The sequence below is a fragment of the Emydura macquarii genome, unplaced genomic scaffold (assembly GCF_026122565.2).
Source record: "Emydura macquarii macquarii isolate MOO-44397 ecotype Brisbane River unplaced genomic scaffold, CSIRO-AGI_Emac_v2 contig_1477, whole genome shotgun sequence".
NCBI lineage: Eukaryota > Metazoa > Chordata > Testudines > Chelidae > Emydura > Emydura macquarii.
Window position 1 is genome coordinate 10,720,784 of NW_027131614.1, and position 21,566 is coordinate 10,742,349.

General features: G+C 37.0%; 1 protein-coding gene across 1 annotated transcript; it reads left to right on the plus strand.

Moving 5' to 3' along the window:
- Nucleotides 1-344: 344 nt before the first annotated feature.
- Nucleotides 345-19,941, plus strand: LACTB2 (lactamase beta 2). The gene is made up of 7 exons (XM_067553629.1): nt 345-565; nt 2,073-2,236; nt 4,230-4,356; nt 6,909-7,087; nt 12,216-12,364; nt 14,552-14,633; nt 17,602-19,941. The coding sequence occupies exons 1-7, from the start codon at nt 444-446 to the stop codon at nt 17,643-17,645; spliced, it is 867 nt and encodes a 288-aa protein (XP_067409730.1). The 5' UTR covers nt 345-443; the 3' UTR covers nt 17,646-19,941.
- The last annotated feature ends 1,625 nt before the right edge of the window (nt 19,942-21,566 follow it).

A 21,566-nucleotide genomic window follows, 5' to 3' on the forward strand; every position in this document is an offset into this window, starting at 1 on the left:
TAGATATCCACGCGCCCTCTGCCCCACGCGTGGCGGTGACACGCTCTGGGTGGCTGGAAGGCGGGTAGCTGCGGCGAGCTCTTTGCCCGCAGGGCAGCCGGTCGGGCCTCCCTTCCTCTCCCTTCCGGGGGTAAGGCCGGGAAGACGATTGATTGGGGGAGGCCACGGCAAGCAGCCCCGCCTCTTCCCAGCCCTGCGCCGAGGCCACGCCCCTGGTCACCGCCCCCCCCAGCCTCCGTACTGGGAACTAGGCCTACAGCGGCTCGCGCGCCCGGCGCTATCCGCCGGGCAGACTATTCTCAGCACCGGGGTGGGGTGGGGGGGGGGGGCAGCGAAAATGGTACGTTCCGCTTCCTCTTATCGGGCGCGCGCACGCCACTGCCGCTACTAACGCTGAGCAGCAGTTGGACGGGGGTCTCCTCGGCGACTGAGCTGCTGGGAAGATGACGTCGCTGCTGCCGCGCATAGAGCGGCTCTCGTCGCGAGTGGTTCGCGTGCTGGGCTGTAACCCGGGCCCCATGACCCTGCAGGGGACCAACACCTACCTGGTGGGGACCGGGCCCAGGTAACAGCCTCGCCCCGGCACAGCGCGGGCTCGCGCCACGCAGGGCCGCCCGCTCGCGGCGCTCAGCCTCTAACCCAGCCCCGCTGGAAGGAATCCCGCCGCTGGAGCCACCCCCGCCCCCCCAGTCTCGGAGGCCGGAGGAAGCGGGGACTGTGCCTGTGTTTATCCCCGCCGGATAGTGGGAGTGGGGCCTCGATCTCTGCGCGCTCACCCCTTTCGAGGGCCCGGGCTCTGTGTGTGTGTGGGGGGAATCCAGGGGTCCCTGGAAGCCGAGTGCAAGGTTTGGGGTACCAGACTGCAGCCTGTGGGGTAGTGAAGGGTTTCCCGTCTGGCGCCCTGCTTTGTCCGTTGGCATGTTGGGGTTCTGTGTCCGTCCGGATTTTACCTTCCCTGGCCTCATTCCAGAGAGGTTATGTTGCTTCCAAACGTTTCCCAGTGCGTATTTGTCCCGCCCGCCTTCAGTGTTAAGCTCCATGGTCCAACACAGTCAGTGATTTACCTGATGGCGGGATGATTATGTAATTGGCATCGCATTTCCTCATGAAAAATGGTGCTGGTTCTTTCCCTGTGCTTGCCACAAGTTTTTCCTGGTAAACTTTGACTTACAGACACTGCAGTTGTGCCAGGGTCCAGAGTTTCAACATTGTTTATTTGGACTTGAAGATTCCTTTAAGCTGTGCCCTGGCAATTAAATATTACAACTCACTAACCCATCAGCATTCAAAAAGCAAACATTGGTATAGCTCAGCTCAGCTGGGCCAGCCAACCATCTACAGTAAATAGAACCTCAGAGTTCCCAACACCTTGGGAATGGTGGTTGTTCATAACACTGAGACGTTCATAAAACAAAATGTTATGGTTGTTCTTTGAAAAGTTTACAACTGGACATTGACTTAATATAGCCTTGAAACTTTACTATGCAGAAGAAAAATGCTTCTTTTAACCATCTTAATTTAAATGAATAAACACAGAAACAGTTTCTTTACCTTGTCAAATTTTTTTTAACTGTTCCCTTTATTTTTTTAGTAGTTTATGTAATGGACTGTGCAGTATTTGCTCTTCTTTTTTTTGGTGTATCTGCTGCTGTGCTGGCTGACTGTATACTTCTGGTTCCAAATGAGGTGTGTGGTTGACCAGTCCGTTCATAACTCTGAGGTTCTACTGTACAAAAAAACCTCCTCCTATCTTTCTGGAAACATAGCTTCAATCTTCTCCAAAAATCCTATCAAACATCACTGAATTTAGGCTGTTCTGGACCAAAGTAGTGCAAGGGCTCTGATAAAGAGCATATTGCCAGCAGCCCTATATCTTACAATGAGGGGAATATAGCTTGACAACCTCTGCTGATTGTACTGCAACAATATGTCACAGGAAGAGGTGGTCTCCCAGGTAGGCAGATCCCACGGTATTTAGGATATCATGATCATTATCACCCAGGGAGTCTCTGAATTCTCTAATGATTTTTGTAATTGAACATTTCTGCCATTTTTTCTCTTTTTAAATGTAGAAGGATCCTTATTGACACGGGAGAGCCAGCTATACCTGAATATATTGGCTGTTTAAAACAGGCACTGACTGAGTTCAACATCTTAATCCAGGAAATTTTAGTGACGCACTGGCACCATGATCACACAGGAGGCATATCTGATATTTGTAAAAACATCCACAATGGTAAGCAGAAGATCACTGTTTAATTTGACTGTTACTGAAGGGGCACTACTGGTTAGATATCTGAATAGGGAACATCTAATTAGTGTTTTGGAGGACTGTTGGCTGGACTGTGCACTTGAGATCTTCCTGTGAGCTCTACAAGATATTTAAACATGATGCTGTTACAGTGCATAGTATGAGTACATAAATAGTATGAATGTTTGGTTTAGATGCACTCTAAAATGTTTCTTCATGTCAGTATGTAAGTATTTACATAGTTGGAAGGGAAAAGTCTCATACTGCTAATAATCCTTTGTCTGTGAATGACAAGAGGGAAATTAGTTTACCATCGATAATTCACCCAACAATAAGAGATTGGTGTTGTGAGAAAAACCTGAGGTTTATTCCTCCCTGAGTTAACACTGAAAATAAACAATTGACAATTATTTTCACTTAAATAGCAAGTAAGTAACTGGGTGAGGTGGTTGCTAACCATTCAAATGGTTCCCAGGAAGAACCATAAAATTCCTTACACTAAAGCATCAGACATTTTTGGGGAACACCTGGGCCCCAAATTGTGTAAGGTGGGGACACTTTGCATGTTTGCCCTATCCAAAATAAACAAAATATCACATTGATAAACATTCAGTGAGGCTTTTTTTGGTTAAATCTCTAAGCAGAGAAAACTGTTTCTTTTTATACTTTATGAACAGTATGGAGAATGGAGCCCTTCTGTGTTTTGTGGGAGAGATTGCCACAGGCTGAAACCTCACAAGATTTTGTAAAATAGCCAGAGTTACTTCCAGGGATCCCTAAGTGCTCCTGGAAGTGGTGCTGGTGTCTTAATGAACAAAACACAACTTCTCCAAATGAAACCAGTAAGGAAATTTCACTAAGAAATGTCAACAATCTATTACTAGTTTCATTTGGAGAAGTTGTTTTGTGTTTATCCTCTTAAAAAACATTACTGATGCAGAATACCAGTTATATGCAACTTTAGAGGGTTTTCATTGGTGTGTGAATGGTCTCTTCTATGTAGATATGGCTTAATGTTGCTTCATGTACATAAATGGTTGGAGTCAACTTTTTTTATTCTTTGCATTGAAATAGACGCATGCATAATGGTACATCTATTGACATTTTGTAATTTTATGGAACATCCATGCTAGTGACCTGAGATTAATTAGAGCTTAACTATGAATGATCTAAAATGTAATCTGCTTTTTTTAAATAGCAAAAACAAAGAGTTCTGTGACACTTTAAAGACTAAGAAATTTAATATTTGTAGGCATAAGCTTTCGAGAGACTTCAGCTCTCTTCTTCAGATGCAGTAATACAGAAAATAGGTAAAACAGAGGCATCTTATAGATATCCAGGTGCATTGAGAACAATGGGGGAGGTGGAGTCCGGTACTTAAGACCTAATGACTACCATTGAGTAGGAGATGAGAATGGGTGAGCAAAGTAATTTACCTTCCGTAGTGAGAGAGCCACTCCAAGTCTCTGTTTAAACCCAGTTTGAATGTGTCAAGTTTGCAGATCATTTCTAATTCAGCAGTTTCTCTTTGAAGTCTGTTTTTGGAGCCATGTACATTGGCCAAACAGGACTATCACTACGCAAAAGGATAAATGGACACAAATCAGACACAAAAAATAAGAACATCCATAAACCAGTGGGAGAACACTTTAATTCCCCAGGGCATTCTGTCTCTGACCTGAAAGTTGCTGTACTTCTCCAAAAAAACGCCAAAAACAGACTTCAAAAAGAAACTGCTGAATTAGAAATGATCTGCAAACTTGACACATTCATTGTTCTCAATGCACCTGGATATCTATAAGCTACCTCTGTGTTACCTATTTTCTGTATTACTGCATCTGAAGAAGAGAGCTGAAGTCTCTTGAAAGCTTATGCCTACAAATATTAAATTTGTTAGTCTTTGAAGTGCCACAGAACTCTCGTTGTTTTTGCTGTATACAGACTAACATGGCTACCCCTCTGGAACTTTTTTCAATAGGTTCTGAATATTGCATAAGTAAGCTTCCACGCACTCCTTATCGTGAGGAAATAATAGAAGGAGAAAAGCAAAAGTATTCATATCTGAAAGATGGAGATGTGTTAAAGACTGAGGGAGCCACTCTCAGGTAAATAGCCAACTAGCACAGAATTAACATGTCAACTATTAAAATTAAGAATGTTTTCCTCTCATACCTCAGTATTCTGAAGTTACTATTTATAACTCTATTATAATTTAGCTCTTACTTTAAGATAGCCAAAACAATTGAGGAGATTCATGAATATGGAACAACGGAAATTATTTTTTCAGTATAATTGACTGGAAGGTTGCCTACATGTCAGATCCTGCCACTACTTACTCATGCAAGTAATCTTTCTGCAGCTAAATAGTATTGTTGAAGTAAAGGGGACCTGCTAATGTGGGAGGAGATTACCTGTATGAATGTTATCAGGATCAAGTCCCATGTTTTCAGCACTATCTAGCCTCCCTAGAAAAATTTTATGAAAAGTTGTTCCTTTGGGCAACATCTATATTTCTATAGATTTTTATACCTCTGCCCATCACCATAGTATCTGCGTGGCTTCCTTGTAAAATTGATAGTAATAACAGAATGCATAATGGATTTCATGGAATCTTTGTTACTTCTCCCATTTCAGGATAAAAAATAAAAACTCCCTTGAAATAGGGTTTTTGTTTAGATTTTTATTTTACTTTTATTTTTTGGTTGGTAGAAAGGTGGCTCTTGAAGTTGTGGGTGTCATTCTTGTGGTAAAAAGGCCTCTTCAAAGAGGATTACTGTGCTGTTAATCTTTTGAAACAATCTACATGGAGGGGGGAATTATTACATTTGTAATTAAAGCAAATTTCTTGTACACGGTCTGTACAATTCACTAGTTGGGAAGCAACAAAATTGCTGAACACCTTATTGAACAGTTTCAAACTGAAATTTATTGTGTGTTCTCAGTGGTGAATGATGTGATGAACACTGTATAAAGAATATTAGCATCCGACTGCTTGTCCTGGTAATTCCTTCTAATATTAAAAATTCGTTACGCCCTTCTGTCTCCAGAATTTCCCCATCAAAATAACACTGTTCTACTGCTCCTGTCAGTTTTAAGGAAACGTCCTGCTTCCTTTCCTTACTCAGAGTTAATCCCTGTCATATCAGTGGTGAATTAAATCACTTTAATGTTGTAGAACACAGCAGTAAAGTGGCTGCAAGATCGATTGCAGGAAATGAAAGGTGTATCTGTTTGAAAGCATTTCATATGTTAAATTTTGGAGAGACTAAAGATCAGCCGTACTAGAGATAAAAAAGGCTTTGCCATTTAAATACTTAGGTTACTGAAGACATACTATTACTCCTAAGATGGCCCACTCAGTGCTTGGACAAGATCAGCTCATGAATGAAGAACTGATTGAAGGTGAACCTGAGCAAGGTAGAGGTTATACTGGTGGGCAGAGGAAAGCATTTTGAACAGTTTGCTGCTGTGGTGCTGTCGCCTTTATTTGAAGGCACACACCTACAATTGGTCAGTCCAGTGTAGTATAGGAGTGCTTTTGGATTCCCTACTGATGCTAAGCTCTTGCATAGCAGCGTGCACAAGTAAGGCTTTAAACCATCTCCGATTGGCTGGGAGACTCTTTCCCCTCTTGATAAACGATGGCTTAGCCTCACTTACTCATGTCTTCATTATCCCTCAGCTGGGCTTCTGCAATGCAGTATACCTGGGCATAAAGCCTTCAGGCCTTCGGAAAATCCAACTGGTACAGAATACTGCAGCATGCCGCCTCAGCAACACAAGCTATAGTAAAAACAACAAGAGTCCTGTAGCACTTTAAAGACTAACGAATTTAATTTCTGCAGGCATAAGCGTTCGTGGGCTGTAACTCACTTTGTCAAGTGAACACATCAAACCGGCTGCCTCTCCCTACGCTGGCTCCCCATAGAACATCAAATCAAGTTCAAGGTCTTGGTCCTTGTTTTCAAAGTGCTCAATGACCTGCCCTCAGGAAATCTAAAAGATTGTCCAAAGGTCCCGGATAAAGATTACAGTAGACAAATACGCTCCTCTGGTGAAGTGGAACTTCCTACAATAGGGATAAAGCTCTCCTTTGCAGAAGACAGAGCTTTCTCAGGGGATGTCCTGAGACTCTGAATGAATTCCCCCAGGAACTTAGGGAAGTTCACAGACCTCACCACCTTCAGCTCTAAGTGCAAGGCACATTTCTTTGACCTTGCTTTTCCCAAAATAAATGTATATGTATGCTTTTAAAAAAAAACCTTCAAAATAAAATCACAGCACACACTTCTCCTCCTTGGGAAATGGTAAGAGAACAAACACCACATGACAGATATTAGCCGTGTTATTTAATGCACTAATGGAAGGTGCTTAGATACTATAGTGATGTGTGGTATAAGGACCTGTGTTACAGAATAGAATATTAGAGCTAATTGTTTGCATTTGTATGTTTATGAATCCTAAGAAAATTGACCAGGTTAGCCCAAATCACATAATCTCTAAGATGATGTTTTATATTAATCCTCTTTCCCTGATAATGACTCTTTACAGAGTTTTTTTTTTCCCTAGAGTACCATATTAATTCATGGCTTTATTAGCATTTGTTTCTGTTACATGTAAAAGGTGCATATAAAATTGTGTTCCTTTCATTTAATAGAGTTTTATATACACCTGGGCACACTGATGATCATATGGCTTTACATCTAGTGGAAGAAAATGCTATATTTTCTGGTGACTGTATTCTAGGAGAAGGAACAGCAGTATTTGAAGATCTGTATGACTACATGAAATCATTGGAAATGTTGTTGCAAATGAAAGCTGACTTAATATACCCTGGTTGGTAGTTTACATTTTCTTAATTAGATTTACTAATCTGTATCAAATATTTAAAATATCTCCTTTAAGAATGTAAGAACACTTACTACAATCAAATAATACTTAGTATTTATATAATACTTATCCAATGTTAAGCTATTATAATTAGCTAAAGAGCATTCAGTTTGTCTAAAACTGTTCTATTTAAGATACTGCATGTGTGCCTGCCTTGATGCTATCCAATTATCTCATGATATTTTTATATTTGAGAGTGAAACTTGTGGTTGTCAGAAGCGCAGAATTGATAGCCCAGAAAACCAAAATCTTCTGTCACATGACAGAAGCAGAGGCGACATCAGTACAAGCTGCTTCACACCATCCTGCCACTGCACCTAAATCTGAACTAAAGAGACGACCTATAGCAGATGGGGGGTGGGAAGGTCAGTTCAGTATCTGTAGCCCTTCAGTCCTTGGCTTCTCAAGTCAGGGTGCCAGTTGTGGTCATGGTTTTTGAGGTAGACAGCTGTCCCATTACAAACTGGACTGAGACCATAAATTAATTTTGTAAAGGCCACCAAATTGTCTATCAGATGATTAGTTACCAATCTATGCTGAATTTGAGCCAGTGACCAAGAGATCAAACTCCCTATTCCATTAATAATACTCTGATTTATTCAGTTTCCTTGACTTTGCTTTTTTAATCTAGGAAAAGAATTAATTGTCATATAAAATTATGCCTGTCTTTTTGTCAAGACTGAATTTAAAGACTCATGGGGCTGTAAGATTTAAGTTCCTTACTCTTTCAAGATTGCATAACCTGGCTCCTGCTTACCTTTTTTGTCTTCTGTCTTTTCATTCCCTTTACTGCATCCTTCATTCTGTATGATTAAAGGCCATCAAACTTTTTTCTACCTTCTTCCATGAACCTTCTATGAGTTGCTTCCTTACCTAGTCTATTATCTCCACTTCATGTTCTTTCTTAAAATGCACTTCTTCCAAAAGAAGTGCTCTTATATAGAACTTTTCTTCCATGGATTTTAAAGCACATTATTAAGGAGGTAAGTATCATTATTCCCGTTTTATAGTTGGGGGGAGTGACTTGCCCAAGGTCAGCCAGCTAACCAGTGGCAGAAATTAGATCCCAGGTCCCTGAAGTCCTAGTCCAGATACCTCTTCTTTGATTAGTTTTCCTCATGCCAAAATCCCACCGTTGTCACAATTGTCTCTCTCATATCCCCCTCTCTGTGTTTTATCTAGATTACAAACTCTTTAAGCTAGGAAGCTTGTCCTTCTACGTGTCTTTAAAGCAACTAACACATCACTGGCAATAGACAAGTACATGCACAATACCTGCTTGCCTTATTATAATCTTAATTAGTGTATTTTCAGTTGCCAATGGCTGTAGGGATCATGGTACAGTGTTGTGGATCAGAACTAATTTTGTTTCCTTAACCATGTTTAGTAAAATATTTGTGCACTTCCATAAACAATAATTATTCCCTAATCAGAGCAGTTTTCTGTCACCACTATTTCATATATGAAAATTGGTCATTTTATTATACTGTAGTAACTTTTGTTTTATGTTCAATTTTATTCACTCTGAGAATCCTCTTTCTGTTTGACAGCCTCATTCTTTTTCTCTTTCTTTATACTTTTCCTCTTCCTCTCATGCAGCCCATTCACACACACTCCTGAGGCTTTCCTTTTAACTCTGAATTAGATATAGGAGGAGGGCATGACTTATTGCAACAACATAACTATTTGCTTAGTGTGAATGGCTTTATACGGCTGAGCTTTTTATTTTTTCCATATGACTTTTTATATTTAACATGAATTGTTTTGAATTAATTATACAATAGAATCTATCCACTGTTAGTATTTTCCCTAGGAACTGAAAAGTAATTTGGCCACCAGAGGGCTCCCACACTTTTCCATTAATACAACCTTCCTACTAAAAAGTGTGCGTACTTTAAAAATTGAATGTCCGTTATTAACAGACAAAATCTTTATTAACTTTAAGGTGCTAAGCAGCATTAAAGTTGATATGTTCCCAGGAATATCTGAAGAATTTAAAATGATGAAAATTAATTGTTACCAAAAGTTTATACACTAATACACTCTCAGTTCTTGCAGTCTTACTTTACATTTATACATTTATCACATTTTGTATTTTAAAAAAACTCCTTAATTCTATCCATATAGTCCTGAACTGTCTCATTTTATATTCAGAAATTCTGATAGTCTCCCACTTTATAACATACATTTTTCCAATATCGACTGCCATCAAGATCTCAATTCTTACTATCCAAATACAGAACAAAGATTCTATCACTCTATCCAACTTATCACTGAAGCCAAGACCACAAATATCACATTTAAGCACCTTATACCATATGAGAACACCATCCATTATTCTGCTATAAGGTAGAACGCCCACTTGGAGCTTCACAGTTTTATAAAGAAAATTAATAAAGAAAGTATAATTTTTTTCTAAGTACAGGTATCGCATGAGGGGAGCAGAATTTCTTCTGTTAAGTAGTAGAAGTTGACAAATGTCTTAGTTCCTTAACAATATTAAATGAGGGAGGAAGAATAGCCTTGAGTTAATCCTTTGGAGTAGAATTCATGGTCAATTCCTTCCTCTGTCACAAACTTGCTGTGTGACTTGAGAGTGTCACTTTTATCTCTCTCTGCCTAAATTTCTTGTCTGTAATGTATGAGTAATGATATTGCTTCACAAGGGTGTTACAAAAATAGATTCCTTCATGGTTGTGATGCACTCTGGTGCGATACAATCCAGTGTTTGCATAAGGTCTAAATTATTAAAATGTTAAAATACTTCCACTAAGATACATATGTGGAATAGATCTAGAAATATATTTATAGTTTTCTGCAAGTCATCTATTAGATTTATTGATGAAAAAAGCTTGAATCCAAACTATGGATCTAAGTGCTCCAAAAATTTTTAAGACAGGAGTTATATACAGATTTGGTTCCAAATTTCTCACTTTTGCCCCGGGGGGGGTGTGTGTGTGTGTGAGTGTGAGCGCGTGCGCTGGCAAACAGGATGTGAACCTTCTTGAACTTTGCAAAATTTTGGTTTCATTTTCAAATCCAGACATTGGATCTCTAGCCCATCTGTGTAGTTGGAGTGTGTTAAATCTTTTTCAAATTGAAGTGACAGGTTTGTTGATAGCTATATCTTATAATTCAGAACTAAGGTTTATTTTGAAACGTTTAATGTGACGTTTCACCACTGTGGACTGTAAGAGAATGAACAATTACTGTATTACAGTCTGTACTCACCGTACCTTAACTGATCATTTTGTTTTTTTAACATATACTTTTTACTACCTTTAACAGTAACATCATTAGTATGTTATATTTGTAACAATTATTTTGTCAAGTAAAAAGAACTTCAATGTAAGGATACTTTTCGTCTGGGAATTTTACTTTAAAAGTATTCTTCTAAAACCACAGATATTTCAGCTGTAAGTCTTATGTGCATAAAATAGGCCTCAGTGCATAGTATTAAATACATAGGTCTATATGTGCTGAAATCGGCATATAAAATTTCATGTGCATAAACTTCTTGTGCTGAAAAGACTTAATGGATTTCTGCCAAACTTACAAGTTCCAACTAGTTGCCTGTTGGGCTTAAAATCTCCCCATACCGCTGCAGGACTTATTAATTTATCATGGACTCCTTGATGTTAGTCTTCATCACGTACTCATTCAAGTATTGAAGAGTGCCAGTTCTTTTGTTCCAAATTGACACTTCTGAGACCAAATGAGTCTGAGACCTATGAATCACATATGCACACCAAGTATAAATGCTACCATTCTGATATGGCAGTATTTTACACCCACTTTGCACAGGTGTAAAATTACTACGTAGAGTGCAAGTCAGTGAATAATTAGGCCCCTGGTCTTTGGATTGTCAGGGAGAGGCATGGAGCTACATCAGCCCCATCCCTCCTAGGACACAGTGATTTCAGAAGGACTTGGGAGAGAGACTAAAAAGTAAGTCACTCTTAAGTTTTGTAAAGAGCTAAAAAGTCACAGTGCTTAGTCATAATTTCCAAAAAAGTTTTTGTTTTTAAAGTCCTAGAACAAAAATCTGGTTTAATCAATTTACTTAACTTTTTAAAAAATACAACTGTTTGAGAATAATTTCCAAAATGCCCAGAAGAACTTAAAAAAAACCTTTAATTCTGAGCACCCCAATAATTTTAATCTTATATAAGAACCCTAATTGCAGTCTTAACTATATTAGCAACTATTATGTATGTGTCTCTTTCAGTTCTGTACCACATACAGTACCATGATTTCTTTGCATCTTGCCACACAAATTCATAAGAATTTCCGTACATTTTTGCAATTAATTTCTCCATAAATAAGGCATCATTCAAATTATGTTTGCATATATTCATGAGTGTATTGTACAAACCAAAACAATTAAAATATTAGTATTTTATATCAGGGCAATATCACGGATTCCTCAAAGTTCAGCGCTTCGTAGATAAAAATGATGATGATCTCTTTTTCTGGTTTGGTTTCAAACCACTTCTTATTAGTAATCAGTCTAAATGTGACAAAAAGACTTACATTTTATGCCAAATTTAATCAAATTTTAAATGAACAGTATATAACCTTTCTTGACAGTCTTTATTCTTGTTCTATCAAATTCCAATTTTTTCATAGATTTTTTTATCATGCCTCTGAAAAATATTTGTTTTTAAACAAAACAGGCCAGACCAGCATCCTTTTTTCCCCCCCCCCCATTATGTTGTCCTTTCCTCCTCAAACGTTTCTAAGTCCATTGTTCCTGCTCTCTTCTCTTTCACATGTTCTAGCCTTTTAACCTGTATATATACGCTACAGTCTGTAAAGTGAAACTTGGCAATGATTCTACTGATAATTTTTCTGGTCTACAGTATATATAAAATACACTGTAATGGAGTATCAAAGATATACTGGCAGGGTGGTAAGTACAAGGATGCTGCTGTTTCTATAGGATTTCTAGGCTTATCAGAGCTTTCTTACCAAAGTGAGAGTGGTTATTTATGAGCAAATTATTAAATAAGTTGTTTCAAAAATTGCGTTTCTTATATTAAAAAAAAACTCTTGTAAATGTGTTTGAATTTAGGACATGGCCCAGTAGTACATGATGCAAGTGCTAAAATTCAAGGATACATTTCTCACCGAAATGCACGTGAACAACAAATCCTAAATGTTTTGCAGGAGAATGCTGGAAAATCATTTACATCAATGGAGCTTGTAAAGATTGTATACAAGGTAATTATAGTTAAAATATTATTAAATTGAACTGAAGAGCATAACCTTAATTTTCACTGAAATAAATTCTACCTGGTATTTCCATGTGGGCTTTAGGAGACTTCATAGTTAAGCAGAGCCACATCTGGCACATTTTCTGTTCTCTAAATGTGTGGTAAAGGCCTAATAAAACAAAGTGCACACCTGACTATAAGTATGTAAGTGGTCCCATCACTTAATTGTTTTGCTGGATCTGGGCTTAAATTATTTTTATTAACGTGTAACTTTTTATAATAACTATTTTAAGCTTACTAATTGCCTACTCCTCAGGAATCAAGAAAGGTTGTAGTTTTAAAATAGTCAGATCAGAGTGAATGATGTCAGACAATAACTAAATATATTTAATGTTCAGGGATGTTTGGAGTCTCCTGCAAGGTATTTTAGAACATGTAGTTATAGACTCTAACAGGTGGCAGGAAGGTGCAAAGCCAGCTGTGCTAGAAACTGCATTCTGCCTGCTTGCCATGAACAACAGGAGCTGGATCCTGTGATTTTGACTATAAACAGCCTATGCAATCAAGAGTCTATATGGATCATCAGACAGAGTCCTAAAGATATTAATCTTCCTGTTTACCCTTCCTCTCTTTATGATAACTCTGAGTGTGGGGCATGTGGTATAGAGATACATCTTCCATGATGCTACTTACAGGAAAAACCTGTTAACTGGTTTGGACTGAAGGGAAAGTGCAGGATGCTAAGAGGGGAAACAATAGCTGTCAACAGTCCTAATCTGTCAAGGGCTATAAACATTCTGGACAGGTTCACAAGGGTTTTGCAAACCCATCTCAGGTGTTTAAAGTTCCAGTCTGTGTCCTAGAGGCTGGGGAACTACTGCAGCCTGAGATGGGTAGATCAGGCAGAGACTGCTGTCTATTGTCTGTCTGAGCAACTACTCTCCGCTGATGATCTTTGTGTAGAGTGGAAACCAGCTCAGAGCCAGGGAAGGGGCCAGTAGCTCCCTCTGCCACACATTGATTGATTGAGGTAAGTGGCAAGGGGGATTAATCAGGAGAAGGGGATGTGAGGGATTCGGGGTAATGATACCCAGGGATAAAAAAAGTGGGAGAGGTGGGTCCCCCCTATAGTTTCAGATAAGTATGGGGACAGGCCTATATAACACTCTGAGTTTTAAATTCTCCCCCAGCCTCTTTGAAGTCAGGTACAGGCTATAGTGGGAGAGCCTGTTGTGGGAGGAACAGTTATGTGAGGAGAGGTGGTTTCAGGGAGAGGCTCCATTACTTCAGGTAAGCATCCAGAAGTTGTGATGCTTATCAGAATCAAACATTCTGAGGTTCTCCTATCACTAATTTATAATAATTTTTACAATCACACTCATTTTAAAAGCTTAGTGTATCTGTTTTGCAACTCTGCTAAATGTTTAATTTTAAAATAACTGACAATTTACCAAGCCAACCATTTAGATCCCACAAGATTCCCAACTGCCAGATCCATAGCATATTTGGAAAAATTTCCCTAAAATTTTAAGAAATACTGGCAACTGTGGGGGAAGGGAATTTGGTGTCTAGCTATCCACTGTTGAGCTTCATATTGGCCAAATACTAAAATTATAAATAGTTTATTTGTAATACATTGTTAAATTTGGGTATAAAGTTGGGGGAAAAAACACCAGGAAATTGTATGAGGTGCTCTGTCATTCTGAAACTCTTCTGTTATGAAGTTTGAGTTTATATAGCCTGCATTAACGGAATTAACTTTTTTCAAAGCTGCGTGACCCCACTGTTTGCAAATATTATCCCAAGCTAGGAGTAATAGCCTTGGAAAATTAAGTTCTCTGGTGGGGTTGGCGGGGAGGGAACCACATCTATAAAGCTGTTGGTAAAAACTAAAGAAAATTTTTTGGCCTCACCAACATTCCAATAGAGGCCCAATTCATGAAAACATTTAAGCATATATTATCCTGAATTAGGACATAATGCAAAGAATGGAAAAAATAAATAAAAAATTATCATTTAAACTGGAGAGTTAAATGATATAAACTTTGATTTATTTCATTTCTTTGCCACTGTGTTGGTGGGCAGTTGAACATAGAGTTCCCTTTTGTGTATTGAGGAAAATAAAAACAAAAAAAGAAAACTTATTGACATACATTTAAGTGCATGACCATATATTTATTGTATTTCTGTTCAGGATACTCCTGAAAATTTACTTAAAGCAGCAGAAAATAACCTCATCCTTCACTTAAAGAAATTAGAAAAAGAAGGAAAAGTGTGTAAGTTTTCATTTTTTATAAATTATTTCTTACATTATTTTGGTAAATTATTTCCAGGGAATCACACATGGATAGTTTTGACACAATTTTTGTTGTAGTAGTAGTAGTCAGACAATTTAAAGTAGAATTAAATTAAAAACTAAGATGATATGCTAAGGATATCTAAAGTTTTGGAAAAGACTTTATAATGTGTTCTCAAACACATTATCTATTTATCTCATTATCATTATCTACAACGTGTTTGAGAAACTGCCTGTGACCACAAGTAGTATTGTAATGCATATATTCAAGAGATCAGAATTAAAGAACATATGTATTGCAGTAGTAGTTGTCATCACATGTAATTTCTCCGATGCATTTTATAATCTCTTCCAAATCTTTAGATCAGCTGTGATTACATAACTAATGACTTTTGTTAGGCATACATTACAGGGGACAAAGTTAAAATTGTGCAACGTTAACTTTTACATTTCCTAACTTTTTTAGTACTTAACTGCAACCTTAATGTTGTATTCATTTAGGTTTTTTTGCATTTTACTTTCTAGTTACTTTAAAAGAAAAATGGTGGAGGAAATGTCTTAGTTCTGTAATAAGAACCAGTAAGCAAAGGCCAAATAGTGGTTATCAATGCCTTTAGAAAACTAGGCACTTGAAAACATTAATAGGAATTACATAAAGGCTAACAAATGTATGTCCCCAGTATTTAATCATATAAATATGCATGAGTGAATAAGCTATCACAGTTTGGTGACTTTTAAATAAAGATATTTAGCCAAATTTTCTTCAAGCCTGGATTTTGTAAGTGATAAATCAAGTTTGAAGAAATGGTTTTGGTATCATTTTAAGTTATAAACATCTGGAGATAAAAATTTTAAAAAGGAAGTACTTAAGACTAAACCATGTCTTCAAGCAGAATCGTTGCTTTGGTGCAATAACTATAGAGGCTGAGGAGGTGGTACCTTGAACCATATTTTGTGCACAAGAGAGATGCAAGCAGAATGCAATATGAGGGCATAATTATGATCCCAAGAGCTCACTGCACCTCCTTTTAAATGCTGTAACGTGCTCTCCTACCCATTGCTAGACACTAGCAAGCACACTGGGGATAGGTGCAGGGCACTTTACTAACTTGGTTGGGTAAGACCCCTTTGGGCCTTATGTACTATTGCCCATATTAACAAGTCCCTCCCTTCCCCTACCCCCAAAGCCTGAGCTGAGGTAGCACAAGTAGTAGCATGTTCTCTTGGCCTTGTGCAGGTGCCCAAGGGCTGGATGAGTAGAGGCCACTCCTAGGAGGAACCACAACTTGCCCATTAATAAGCATGTGCACAATAAATCACCTTAAATCTACATCTGTAGACTTAATATGTTCTGCTATGCATGCTCTGGATATAACTTTCAAACAATCAGAAGTTGTTAAAGCCAATTTTTTTCCAAGTAAGAATTTTTTCACACTTCCTGAAACCATAAAAATTCATTTTTGATAAGCAACCAAGGACACTGAGCTTCAGTCAAAAAAAGTTGGTGCTTCAGAAAGAAATGAGTATCTGAAATTGTTTGGCAGCCTTAACGATTATGGGTTGTACCAAATGTTGGCTAGAATAATTCTTGTGTCTTTTTTACTTCAATATATTGCTTTTTATGCATACAAAGTTAATTTGTTTTCCACCTTACTTGGAAGAATGAATAAAGATATTTTAAAGTTCCTTATCCCTATTGAGTATTCTTTTTTGGGGGGGCATTCTTGAAAATATAAGAACTGTGGCTTTTTGCTTGCTGATTTGTACACTTTGTATTAAATTCATCAGTACTAAATAGAACCTTAGATTTGTGATACACATGACAGCACCATATCTTTGTCAATATTTCAGTTCAGCTTAAGGATTTTATTGATCCTGAGTGAGTACTATACAACTCCATGCATACTCATACCACTGATCATTGACATTTGATTTTGTTTTGGTACAAAGTCATTTTTTAATACAGTTTGAGCTGCAGGATTTCAAATGTTGGTCTGTTTTTAGAAAATAGTAACTGCAGTCAAATGAAAGTTTCTTCTAACTTTCATAAAATATTTGTCCAAAGAAACCTTTTGTTAATGTTCAGCACTGAATATGTCTAGCATATTTTATTCCATTGTTATATGAGAACAATAACATGTAATTTGGCACATGGATCTATCTAATGGAGTAACCAACTCTCCATGTTCTAGAGACTAGTATGATTCTACACCTTTGTTTCAGAATTGTATTACCTTTATTGATATATATATCTCCCTTTTGAAAAAGAACTGTGTACAATAGTGTTACATAATTTGCATATATAAACTTAGCACTCTCTCTAATTTGGATGCATGTATTGTAAGGGCCCTTATATCAAAGTCCGTATTTGACAGCCTAAAAAAAGAGATGTCATGTGAATGAAGCAAAACAATTTTTTTCAAAACCTGGCAGACTTGATAGGTTAACAGCACACAGTAATTTTCTAACAATATGCCTTACTCTCAAATTGGGTACAAACTTTAAAATCACAGTACATTCTTTTATCCAAAGTTTCTTATATTCAGAAGTTCCAGTATGTTTTCCATAATTTTTATAATTAATTAAAATTTGTTCTTAATCTGGTTTATATCCCTAGAAGTTTGATTTTGTTATAGTTAGACAATTTGGGAATGTTTAACAACCTCCAATAAACTGAACATTTAACCTTAACCTTCAGTATTCAGGTGGATAGCATTGTGGCTTTAAAATAAAATCTATGTGCATTCACACTAGGAGATTTTAAGATATATGGTGTGATAACTTTGTGAGGTTAGAATTAAGCTTCTTGAGTTACTTCATATTGCCAATATTTTCCTTTTCCATAGCAAAAAAAAAAAACCTGTATATTTAGACCCAGCATTTAAAATATAGCTTTCAGTGACTAATTTGGCCAGGTTTACTATACCTTTTTCTTTTTTCCTTAACAGTAAATGAAAAGCCTCCCAACTTCAGATGGAAAAGCAGTTTATAAATGTTGCAAGAAACAGTAACATGATTTGTATTCTCAAACAAATGCCTACACACAACCTGTTTATATAATACATTAACCTCTATAGGCAGAACCATTGCATGGAGAATTAGAGGAATCCAAATGCTGATATGTAAAAACAGAACATTTTTTGTTAGGAAAAAAAACCAAATTATTTATTTCTGGTGTCATTTTAAAATAAATTTTATGTAATCTATTGTTACAAAGTATTCAGATAACTAATGATTGTCATTTTTCTAATGGAAATCAAAAAAATAACTTGTGTACTCAGTCAAATGCAGTTACTTGTGAACAGCTTCATGTTTATCTCTTCTTTGTGAAATTGTTGACTTTCTGTCGCCAGTGACAGAAAACAGCTAGAAAGGGTAATACTGTATTATAAAGTAATTATTAATGACAACTGTGGTGCAAAAACTGATTAAGGTGGCAAAGCAACTTTCATGATGACCCATTTTCACTTCTTATTAATGCAAAAATGATTTCCTTTGGGATTTGTGGGTGCTCAACCCTTCTGAAAATCCAGTCACTTTTATTAAGGTATCCAAGTATTAATTTCTGGAGCCTGATTTTAGGCATCTAGAGTTTAAATTTTTGGCCTCTGTAGCCTTTTTCTATTTAATCAAGAAAGGTTCAGTGCAAGAACTAAGTTAGCAGAAAAGTACTTCAAGCATTTTTCCAATCTCTGGGAAAAACCTTTCTTAACAGATTCAGTGTAAGGAGCTGCTATTAACTTTAACAATTCATGCCAGTTAAGACAAATGTTTAATAAAACAGAATCATAGCAAATGTAATGCATACAGAAAACTTTGTGTGCAAATGAAAGAATGTCAGATTATGCAATCACATGAGTTTTAAAAAAATACTATACAGATGATTAGAAATCTATTGAACACTAAGCAGTTGAGATCCCAGGTGTTTGCCAAATTTAAATATTGAGCTATAAATTCTGCCCTCAATTACCCATTAATGTCACATAAATTACAAAGGCATAACAAGGCAAAATTTGACTCTAAGAATCTATATACGGTGTGTGATTAAAAAATACAGTAGAATGTTTTAATTGAAGATAACTGTAATTCAGGTCCAACATTTTCTCAGTGGTTTAAACTTTTGAAATAACTGAATGTGTGAATATACTACTATGTATATTCAAAAAGTATATAATGTCTGTATGGTTTAAATGTTCCTTTTAATTCTGGCACAAACCCTGTTTTGAAATTACTTAATATGGAATATGTATATTTATCTTTCATGCCTGCGTCTTTGGAAAATCCTTTACAGAATTCTAAAATAATTGTCCAATTTTCATGTGTGGCTTGCATACATTGGGCAGGTAGTTTTTCTGTGTAGGCTTTACAGGTTGTATTGTTCTAAATTTAATTGATAGCAAATACACATGAATTAGAGAAAACAGCAGAAGGTCATTTTGTTGCTCTGCTCCTTAGAGTGGTGTCTAACTTGTCAGTATCTCTGGGAATGAGTTGCCAAAACGGAACATAACGTAGTAGGTGTGGTCTCACCAGAGCTGTATGGAGAGAGCATGCTTTCTCTTTGCTCTGTGGAATGATGCTCTTCGTGTAGGCAAACTGTATTTTTTTATTTTATTTTTTTTTTTACAGCCAAATCATACTTGCCTGCTCAAGTCTAACTTTCTGCGCATTATCTTTCTTAGGTCTTCAGTATTAACTGCTTTCCAAGTTTCCTGTCCCTGTATGTTTGTGCATTGAAATATCTTCCTAAAATCTGTTTAGTATTTTTCCAGTTGAATTATTTGTCTGCCCATGTTTCTGATTTGTCTAGGTCCTTTTAAATTCTTTCTTTTCCTTCTCCGGTGTTTGGAATTCCTCACTATTTACCATATGTGAATTTCTACTTATTATTTATGGTCCTATTATTCTGTGGTTATTTCATGAATTTGTCCTCATTTGTTTCATTGCTAGGAATAAAAATTCAACATTCACTTTTTTCCTTTTTATTTTTTTGAAAACTTCATTTGTTTTTCCCCCAATTCAGTTATCTGAATTTAATTTTAGGAAAAAAATGGTCAGTGGTACATGGTAGATACTTCCCTTAATGCTGTAGGATCCATATTTTCCAGAGTAGCTGATTTGTATATGGTCAGATATTCCAAGTATTTCTTTATCTCCTTTTTATCAATAACTAGGTTTTCTTTCCTATTTAATGAGTTTTCTATATTTTCCTTGTTGAACATTATTTTTAGAGTTATTAGCCATTTGTGCCAATTTCATTGTCATCATTTATTAAATGATCAACTTTCTCACTATTACTTATTTTCCTCAGAGCTTAAGGGAGAAATTTTACAAATCTATCTGGCTAGCATCAACTCATCCAGCTGTTATTTCCTCCCCTATTTTACTTATAAACATGTAAAATGAGCCCCTAAACCAAAAGTCCAGTATATTTTAGCTGCAAAAGCAATTATCCTCACCAATGCAGGCAAGAGGCGGTGATGGTTTCTTACAGCTTCCCTCCGAGAACCTGGATCCGTGGTCTCAGAAGGCAGCTGGGCAAGATGGTAGTTCTTGTCGGTTTCTTGTCAAGAGTGATTCTTCTTCTCTTGAAGCTTGCCTGCTTGCTTATTTCCATTGCTTCTCTTTTATATTCTTAAATCCCATGTTTTTCAAAGCATTTTGGTAACTTACATGAGTAACCACAGGAATTCCAGAAAACAATACAAGAGGGAGAGACCCATGTGCTTTAATTAGTGAAAAGGTGCTAGCCACCTAGATTTGTTCTTTAGTTTCAGTGTTCCACCTGTCAAACAAAGGGGTATTGGGGTTGTTGTGATTAAATTGAGCAATACCTGGGGTGGCATCCAGCCATTAGCTTTAATCCTAAGGTATTTTGAGAGGTCTGGAGCCGTGGAGGTCTAGCACGCCCTGCATTTAACACATTTCTGTTTACTGCATAGATGAGTTACTGCTAGAGGATAAATTCATTAGGGAAAATGGTCCAGACAGAGAGGCAATTAATAAACAGTTCTTAATGAAATACCAGACATACTTTGAGAATAGAAAGACAGCATGGATGTGTTGCAATGAGAAACAATCACCCCTTTTCAAAAGGGACTCCAGCCACCATTTCACATATTCTGCAATATGCATTTATTAATGTGGTAGTTTAATTTTATAAGTAGGCCCAGCTTAGCTGAAATTTCACAGTCTACATATACTTCCTGTAACAGTCCAAACAATCAGAGATTAAATGATTTTTCTTTCGATCCCTAATTAATTTCTTCACACACAAAGCAAACTGACAGTGTCTCTACCACCATGGGCTTTTCCTTTGATGATGGTGAATAAGGAATACACTTAGTCTTTTGACCTCTGTTCATCATACATAATGACCACTTGCTTTGAAATTAGCATTTTCTATTAGTCCTTAAATCGTGAAATGCAAATGAAGGACAAGATTTCTTTGCTAGGTTATTTAGATACCGGGGTATACACAGCGTAAATGTTTGCTATTATAACAGGAACAGGAACAGATACAGGAGAACACCAGAGTTACAAACAGACTGGTCAACCACACATCTCATTTGGAACAAGAAGTATGCAATGAGGAAGCAGGAGAAGGGGGGAGGGGCAAATATAGTACAGTACTCTGTTAAATATAAACTAAACAATAAAGAGAAAGTTTATTTAAAAAAAAAAATTGACAAGGTAAGGAAATTTTGTGCTTTTTTCATTTAAATTGAGATGGTTAAAAGCAGCATTTTTCTTCTGCATAGTAAAGTTGCAAAGCTGTATTACATCAATGTTCAGTTGTAAACTTTTGAAAGAACCACCATAATGTTTTGTTCAGAATTACAAACATTTCAGTTATGAACAACCTCCTTTCCTGAGGTGTTTGTAACTCTGCAGTTATACTGTATTCTGACAA

Bases quoted from the DNA above. Each gene is read 5' to 3' on its own strand.
- LACTB2 (XM_067553629.1), top strand. From the start codon at position 444: ATGACGTCGCTGCTGCCGCGCATAGAGCGGCTCTCGTCGCGAGTGGTT. The intron at 566-2,072 runs GTAACAGCCTCG...TTTTAAATGTAG, and splicing joins CTGGTGGGGACCGGGCCCAG to AAGGATCCTTATTGACACGG. The intron at 4,357-6,908 runs GTAAATAGCCAA...TTCATTTAATAG, and splicing joins ACTGAGGGAGCCACTCTCAG to AGTTTTATATACACCTGGGC.